Source organism: Styela clava, chromosome 10 (genome assembly GCF_964204865.1).
Source record: "Styela clava chromosome 10, kaStyClav1.hap1.2, whole genome shotgun sequence".
Taxonomy (NCBI): Eukaryota; Metazoa; Chordata; class Ascidiacea; order Stolidobranchia; family Styelidae; genus Styela; species Styela clava.
Genome location: NC_135259.1, coordinates 13,629,248 through 13,637,891, shown reverse-complemented (window position 1 = coordinate 13,637,891; position 8,644 = coordinate 13,629,248). Strand labels below are relative to the sequence as shown.

The window sequence follows — 8,644 nt, the reverse complement described above, 5'->3', positions numbered from 1 at the left end:
CTCTTAAATCACTTAGGTAAATTAAAGTAATTGGTTGTTTACGTTGAATATAATTTATAGGTCATGACATTTAAAACGCTTTACGCTTTAAACGCTCCCGGTCGTGCATTGTCTATTTTCCTTAGTAAAGAAACATTCCAGCTGAAAACGTCAACGTCCTTTACCGGTGCCAATCTAGCCAACTTCCGTCAAGCAAACGATTGTAAAAGTTATCAACGGTTAGGAAGTTGTTAACCCTTCATTTACGTGACGAGATAACGATGATGTTTTATAATATATATCAAATATCAGTCTCATTTTGGAAAGCGGTTTCATTTTGGGTTTGAAAGCTGTTGTGTTGTAGCTAAATTCAGTTCCTACATAGGCTGAGTATAAAATGCTTGTGAATACTCTTTTGAGAGATATTAATCGATGGACAGCAGATTATGTTCGGGGTTTTTCATCCAAGTTTTTATGGGTAGCAAGTATGGTAAATTCGCATAGCTCTTTAGTCGGTTAAGTTAAGCCAATGAATGACACCTGATTCTATTTTAAACATACCAGACTGGCTCTCAAGTTGATACGACTTTAGCCAACTAGTTTTTGTTGCTACCATGTCCCTTCAATCTGAGGAGTTCATTTATAGCCACTCACTTTTCAGCGTTTGCTCTTGATTTTACTTTACAATCAAGTTGGGCAGCGATAGATGTTCAATTGTCTTCGTGTAGTTGAAATGATGAAGAAAACCTAACAGTACTGTCTCGAGACTTAATCGTCTTTATTTTTATTCTTAATGCAGAATATTAAGTGTGATATGGAGTATCGTGTATATTCCACCCGATGGGTTTTTATGCCAATAACTTCGATTAGTGTATTTAGTGTTGTTTTTATGGAGTACTGCTACGCAGGTGTAAATGACGTTCTCACGGCCTATTTCCAGACCACGCCATTTTTTATCGACCTTCTAGCGACATGGACCTTCTTTATGACTGCAGTTATCCTTGTTGTTCTGGCTTTATTCAAAGATAATTTCGACCTGAGAAATCAAATCCTGTCAACGATCACCTGCACAATAATAGGTTCAATATTAGTATCCATCGGTTTCAGCAACAGGTTAGTTGTTAGGATATGATGGGATTTACATATTTATCCCAGTGGGAGAGAAAACACGATAAGACGGCTTGATCACATGGCGAAACAACGGCCTCTCGCAATGTTACCGGTCCATGTCGGGTATGGAAATTAGTTAGTCATATATTTTCAGATGCATGGACTTGATTGTAGAGAAAGATGCAACCGACCAGCCGTTAAGTGAACTACTTTATACGCCGGCGAGGAGTGCTGCGTTCCTCTCGCACATAATTATTCCTCACGGAATTTAAAACCTGTGAACGCAGAGAAGTCGAAGGTGCAATGGCGAGCGTATCTATAACGTTCAGCACGATGGGCCACACCGCCGTTACTTGATTGTCAACATGCATTATGTGTTGTTGTTTTTTCACTCTTTGTAAGTTCCTCATTATATCAAATAGAAAAATGACAACTCTGAATCTATTAATGATAGTCAGTTATGGCGTCAGACGCGATATTGTTTGATACACCAAATCACGTTACACCGAAAATGAAAAATCCTACATATACAAACTTTGCTTACGAACCAATTACATTATTAGATAAAACTGCCATAACAAGTGCTTTTCTATAGTCTCGCTCGAGCATCGGTAGGAACTGTAAAAATTATTCCGTTTATTTTAGAGAATGGTTCTATATAGTGTTGGGAGGTCAAACGTTCTTCGGTTGTACTCCCTGCAAATTGGTTTTCGGTGCACGAATCAGCAACGGTCGTTGGAGTGTTTTGGGCATCATGGTCTCTGGGACAAGCAGCAGCTGCTGGAATATTACCATTTGTTATAAGTTCATCGGATACTATTGAACAAGGATCTACTTTTCTGAAAGTGAAATGGGCGTTTTTAATTGTAAATGGTGGAATTGCGTTATTACATATAATAACAGGCATATTTTCCTGGTTTTATCTGGCAAGCCATCCATCTAGTCCTCCGAGTGCATCACAACACCACATTTTGAAACTAAATACCGATCAAAAACCCCCAATTAGCGATTTTCTGATTGCAAACATCAAACTAATTTTGAAAGCGCATTGTAATCGCGAATACTTGATTCTTACTGTAGACCACTGTCTTGCCATGTCAGTGGTGGTATTGACAAAACTATTGGTTACATCTGTTTTCTTGGATACATTCAGCAACATCACTGACGATGACGTAGCTTGGATTCGCCTAATAGGATTGCTGACTTCTGTTCCTGCTTCAATTGCATTTGGAAAGTTGCTCGACAAGTGGAAGATATTCAAGGAGCTCACACTGACAGGTATATATCTCAAAAAGTTATCAATAGTCTGCCACTCTTGCATGCTTTATTTTATTTTTTTGTCAGAATTTGTTCTTTGAACAATGTCAGTAAGAGTGCTATAATTGAACCATGATTTAGTTTAGATCATGATACACATAATTATACATTATGCATACATTATGGGGTCATAATAGACATTACGTAGATTTAAGGTCATGAATAGAATTAAACACAATAAGAAATCAAGGACGTAATGAAACGTCATCGCACAATAATAACGGTTCTATAGTCTCGAAAAGTGTGTGTGAGGGGGGATTAATGATAAATGAAACATTACTGGTAAATATAATTATATTTAGAATTTTTGAAATAAACGGGTCTACCATAAAAAAAAATTGAAACAATATAGAATATAATAATTCTCATAGAATAATTTTTATTAGTTCATATACATGTATATAACTAAAAAAGTTCGATTAATTTAAATGAGCATATTCTGTTTTTAGGCGCTCCTAGACAAATTCTTTTGTTTGACCTCTTTAACTCTTTCAACTCTTTAGGCTTCACCCTACTTTGCCTATAATTGCCTTTGCTACTTTCATTAGCAGATAAACAATGAATAATACAATATAGTATGTGAAATCAAATAAATAAGTAAGACATATTTTTATATTCTGCAGCTCACATTTGCTTAACCATAGCTGGTGCTGGAATAGTAGTTGGTCATTACTTCAAAAATTTCGTTTGTCTTGCTGTTTTATATCCAGTTACTATGGTTCTTGGAATGTTTTCTTCCGTCACACTTACTGAATTTATGATTGAAGCAACCTATCCGATGAACAAAATTATATTGACGGCGTCACACTACTTTGCAACTGAAATGGGAATATTCACGCTCACATCTGTTACTCGATATTCTTTACAAAATTATGGAGTTCTTGCTGCAGTCAATACTGTCCTAGTTACATGTGCAATATCGGTATTGCTTCTTATTGCTGCTAGACCACATTACAAGAGATTGAACACAGATATGCATGAGGTGGTATGTCGCGTGAAAGTAAGAGACGAAACACGGATACTTCTGCAAAAATGATAAAACCGTTATAGAATTGAAATTCAACATAAATAGGAACGTTTTATGGAGATTATTGGTCACGACTGGACCAGTTTTTTTTAAATTTTAGTGGAAAACATTGTATTTTTAACTAGAAGACTTTTATTTTATTTGTTTCTAAAATTCATGTGGGATTCCTTTTTGTGTGCGATGACGTCATTCAAATTGAAAATTGCGCACCTTGTGGCGGTAGTCCACTGTGTCAGATTACATAACCGTACATCTTTGTTCTGGCCCACGTGTCCATATATCTGAGCATCGCTCTCTTGCTTCCGTATATAATAAAAAAATAAGTAACTTACGTTGACTCATTTAGCATAAAATAACTATGTTTCATTTTGATGCGTTTTACCTGTTTTGGCGCAATCTAAAGGTTAAGTTATCAGTCTTCATTCATTTCATAACAATTAAATATGATCATCATATGATATTCAAAGCTCCATAAATTTCAAATCCTACTAGTGGTTACCGTCATATGTGAGAGCACACCAGGAAATCGGTATGGTATGGGCACATCAGGTTTTGATGATATTACGTTACATTTTCTTTGTTTGCTTGTGATGTTCAACTTTTTTGGACGAAGGTCACATTTAGTTTACAAAGGATTGCGCGGGCCACTTGACATGGTAGTTATGTTCTAGTTAACAAAGCACCTAAATTATAAGAACAATGGAAATACGAAGATACAGTAAAGTCAAAAGTTTTAACCACACATAGATCTTTAAATGGGAAGTATGGCACTGCGTTTATCCGACAAGTTTGTCAATAGTAGGTGCAATGGACGATGTAGCAATGCCGAGCGGATTTTTCACGTGGCTGTCAGAAATTTGTGTCTCACGGGGGACTTCACATGGTTCATCCGTGAAAAACTTGCTCGTAGAAGTAAATGCCGTCAAATATTGAGGTCATAAAACTGCCTCTTCTAGCTTTACAGAAAAACATATTGAATTACATGGCAGACGATAAAATTAAATTCAAACATGTCTCACTAGCAATAACAACCACAAATGGACATAAAAGAAGCTCCCGATAGCTAGGTAGTGCTTCTCGCTCGTTCAAAAGACAAATATTTCATTAGAGATTTCAAAACTGGCTCAGATTTGTGAAAGACATTGGGATTTCAGTAATACCTCGCGGGCCACTCCAAAACCTTCTGCGGGCCACGGGTTGGACGACCCCGCTTTAGACACTGAACCTAGCCTACCAGTTATATAGCATATTAACTTTGTTTAACTTCGATTAACTTCAATTTTTTGTTTTATCTGATCTGAACCACTTGCTGTGACTGAAATCATTTATAGGCTATGTATTCAAAACAGCGAATGCACCCTAATCTCAAATTCATTGCAAGATTCCTAACTGACGTTTATTTATTTTTTTTTCAATTTAGTATGTGTTATATTTTGTCGTGAAAACTGTTTACGCACTCAATAAAAGAAAAGCTCGTGTTTGGCTGACTTTATTCGAAGATAATTTATAGATTTAGTTCTGTCAACGATCGTCCGTATAATAATAGGATAAACGGTAAACTATCGGACCAACGTGTATCAGCAACAGACGAGTGGGTACTTGATTGTCAGCATACATAATGTTTTCCCCACATTTTGTAGAACTTGGGTTTATTCATGATTGATGTGCTCATTGTGTTGAAATGCAGCATTGTTTGACATACGGAACCAGGCACATCGTGAAATAAAAATAGCCCACTGCATACATAAACGGTGTATCTTCCACACCAAGCTGTGCCTTTCTTAGCTAGATACCTTGGGAATATGAGCATTATCCGGCGCTCCCGTAGTATATGAATTAAGATGGCGGATACCGGAACATAGTGTGTGTACCAGGTTCGGGTTAGGCCGTAATTGTATTCCAATTCTCCCTATTTTTGTTTTATTACGAGTTTGGGGACTAGCCAAGTGACTCCCGTAGTATTTGTACCTGAAATTATGGCCTAACCCTAACCTGGTACACAAACGACGTTCCGGTGTCCGTCCATCGCATTCAACGTAAACTATCAGCTAAGTTCTACAACAGGGATGGGCACGGTGAATAAACCGTGGCCAAAAATTCTGCTCCCCTAGACTGGCGGGCCATGTAAGTGTGACGTAAAAGTTCCATTTCATGAAAAATATTTAGAGTGTTACAAGAGTCTAAGTGAAAAACAATAAGCCTCGTGACAAAACTAAATTTAATCGCAATCTCAACAAATTCCTCCCGCTATTTCGTACGTTAACATCAAAGTTTGGTTTTAGTTTGGTTGTGGCAGCATCAGACGGGCCAGACTGAATTAACCAACCGGCCGAATTTGGCCGGCGGGCCGTAGTTTGCTCATGTCTGTTCCACAGCGTACAATTAAAAAAATACAAATTCATTGGTAAAATAGAAAGTTAATAAACCCTATTGCGCCAATTTTAGTACTTTTGCATTATTTCGTGGGTCAGTCAGTGGGTCACCATCACTGGTCTATATGATTTTATTTTCAATTTAGATTGAGGGTGACATGGAGTTTCATGTATATTTTGCTCGGTGGGTTTCTATAGCAAAAATTTTGATCACTGTATTTAGTGAAGTTTTCATGACATACTGTTGTGTCGGTATAAATAACGTTATCACGACTTAATTCCAAACCACGCAATTTTTAGTGACATGGACTTTATTCTTGGCATCAGTTGGCCTTTCTGTGCTAGCTTCATCCAAAGCCAAAGTTGGCTTTAGAAATTAAGTTCTATCAACGATCACCTGTTCAGATTCAATATTTTCGATATAGATTCAATATTTTAGGCAATCGGTTTCATCAACAGGTGAGTTGTTATTTGATTGCCAACATGCACCATCGTTTTTCCAGTTTTATAAGTTTTCTAAATGTATTAAATGGGAAAATAGCAAACCTGAGGCTAGTAATAATTGATGCCAAGTATTTGTTTTCACCAAACCATGTACTCGATGAAATAAAAAAGCTGCCCATGAGGCACCGAGCAAAACTGTCTGTAACGAATGCTATTTTAGCCCATGACGGATATGGGTAACTGCAAATTAAATTCATACATGTCTCACTAGCAATAACAACCACAAATGGACATAAAAGAAGCTCCCGATAGCTAGGTGGTGCTTCTCGCTCGTTCAAAAGACAAATCTTTCATTAGAGATTTCAAAACTGGCTCAGATTTGTGAAAGACATTGGGATTTCAATAATACCTCGCGGGCCACTCCAAAACCTTCTGCGGGCCACGGGTTGGACGACCCCGCTTTAGACACTGAACCTAGCCTACCAGTTATATAGCATATTAACTTTGTTTATGTTAACTTCAATTTTTTGTTTTATCTGATCTGAACCACTTGCTGTGACTGAACTCATTTATAGGCTATGTATTCAAAACAGCGAATGCACCCTAATCTCAAATTCATTGCAAGATTCCTAACTGACGTTTATTTTTTTTTTTTTTCAATTTAGTATGTGTTATATTTTGTCGTGAAAACTGTTTACGCACTCAATAAAAGAAAAGCACGTGTTTGGCTGACTTTATTCGAAGATAATTTATAGATTTAGTTCTGTCAACGATCGTCCGTATAATAATAGGATAAACGGTAAACTATCGGACCAACGTGTATCAGCAACAGACGAGTGGGTACTTGATTGTCAGCATACATAATGTTTTCCCCACATTTTGTAGAACTTGGGTTTATTCATGATTGATGTGCTCATTGTGTTGAAATGCAGCATTGTTTGACATACGGAACCAGGCACATCGTGAAATAAAAATAGCCCACTGCATACATAAACGGTGTATCTTCCACACCAAGCTGTGCCTTTCTTAGCTAGATACCTTGGGAATATGAGCATTATCCGGCGCTCCCGTAGTATATGAATTAAGATGGCGGATACCGGAACATAGTGTGTGTACCAGGTTCGGGTTAGGCCGTAATTGTATTCCAATTCTCTCTATTTTTGTTTTATTACGAGTTTGGGGACTAGCCAAGTGACTCCCGTAGTATTTGTACCTGAAATTATGGCCTAACCCTAACCTGGTACACAAACGACGTTCCGGTGTCCGTCCATCGCATTCAACGTAAACTATCAGCTAAGTTCTACAACAGGGATGGGCACGGTGAATAAACCGTGGCCAAAAATTCTGCTCCCCTAGACTGGCGGGCCATGTAAGTGTGACGTAAAAGTTCCATTTCATGAAAAATATTTAGAGTGTTACAAGAGTCTAAGTGAAAAACCATAAGCCTCGTGACAAAACTAAATTTAATCGCAATCTCAACAAATTCCTCCCGCTATTTCGTACGTTAACATCAAAGTTTGGTTTTAGTTTGGTTGTGGCAGCATCAGACGGGCCAGACTGAATTAACCAACCGGCCGAATTTGGCCGGCGGGCCGTAGTTTGCTCATGTCTGTTCCACAGCGTACAATTAAAAAAATACAAATTCATTGGTAAAATAGAAAGTTAATAAACCCTATTGCGCCAATTTTAGTACTTTTGCATTATTTCGTGGGTCAGTCAGTGGGTCACCATCACTGGTCTATATGATTTTATTTTCAATTTAGATTGAGGGTGACATGGAGTTTTATGTATATTTTGCTCGGTGGGTTTCTATAGCAAAAATTTTGATCACTGTATTTAGTGAAGTTTTCATGACATACTGTTGTGCCGGTATAAATAACGTTATCACGACTTAATTCCAAACCACGCAATTTTTAGTGACATGGACTTTATTCTTGGCATCAGTTGGCCTTTCTGTGCTAGCTTCATCCAAAGCCAAAGTTGGCTTTAGAAATTAAGTTCTATCAACGATCACCTGTTCAGATTCAATATTTTCGATATAGATTCAATATTTTAGGCAATCGGTTTCATCAACAGGTGAGTTGTTATTTGATTGCCAACATGCACCATCGTTTTTCCAGTTTTATAAGTTTTCTAAATGTATTAAATGGGAAAATAGAAAACCTGAGGCTAGTAATAATTGATGCCAAGTATTTTTTTTCACCAAACCATGTACTCGATGAAATAAAAAAGCTGCCCATGAGGCACCGAGCAAAACTGTCTGTAACGAATGCTATTTTAGCCCATGACGGATATGGGTAACTGCAAAAAATTCTACATATTTCAGAAAATTATTCGGGTCTTTTGTACAAAGTCCCCGCCACTAATGCAAAAATTTGAGATTTGAGCAAAAGAG

The 8,644-nt window shown here is 37.4% G+C and overlaps 1 protein-coding gene across 2 annotated transcripts; it reads left to right on the top strand.

Moving 5' to 3' along the window:
- Positions 1 to 348: 348 nt before the first annotated feature.
- Positions 349 to 4,652, top strand: LOC120337536 (uncharacterized). 2 transcript variants are annotated; one of them, XM_039405354.2, is made up of 3 exons: positions 349 to 1,092; positions 1,735 to 2,367; positions 3,117 to 4,652. In XM_039405354.2, the coding sequence occupies exons 2-3, from the start codon at positions 2,184 to 2,186 to the stop codon at positions 3,440 to 3,442; spliced, it is 510 nt and encodes a 169-aa protein (XP_039261288.2). In that variant the 5' UTR covers positions 349 to 1,092; positions 1,735 to 2,183; the 3' UTR covers positions 3,443 to 4,652. The 2 variants fall into 2 exon arrangements, with proteins under 2 accessions (XP_039261288.2, XP_039261287.2); XM_039405353.2 differs by having other exon boundaries at positions 361 to 1,092; positions 3,030 to 4,652.
- Positions 4,653 to 8,644: the final 3,992 nt, after the last annotated feature.

Bases quoted from the DNA above. Each gene is read 5' to 3' on its own strand.
- LOC120337536 (XM_039405353.2), top strand. From the start codon at position 2,184: ATGTCAGTGGTGGTATTGACAAAACTATTGGTTACATCTGTTTTCTTG. The intron at 2,368-3,029 runs GTATATATCTCA...TATATTCTGCAG, and splicing joins CAAGGAGCTCACACTGACAG to CTCACATTTGCTTAACCATA.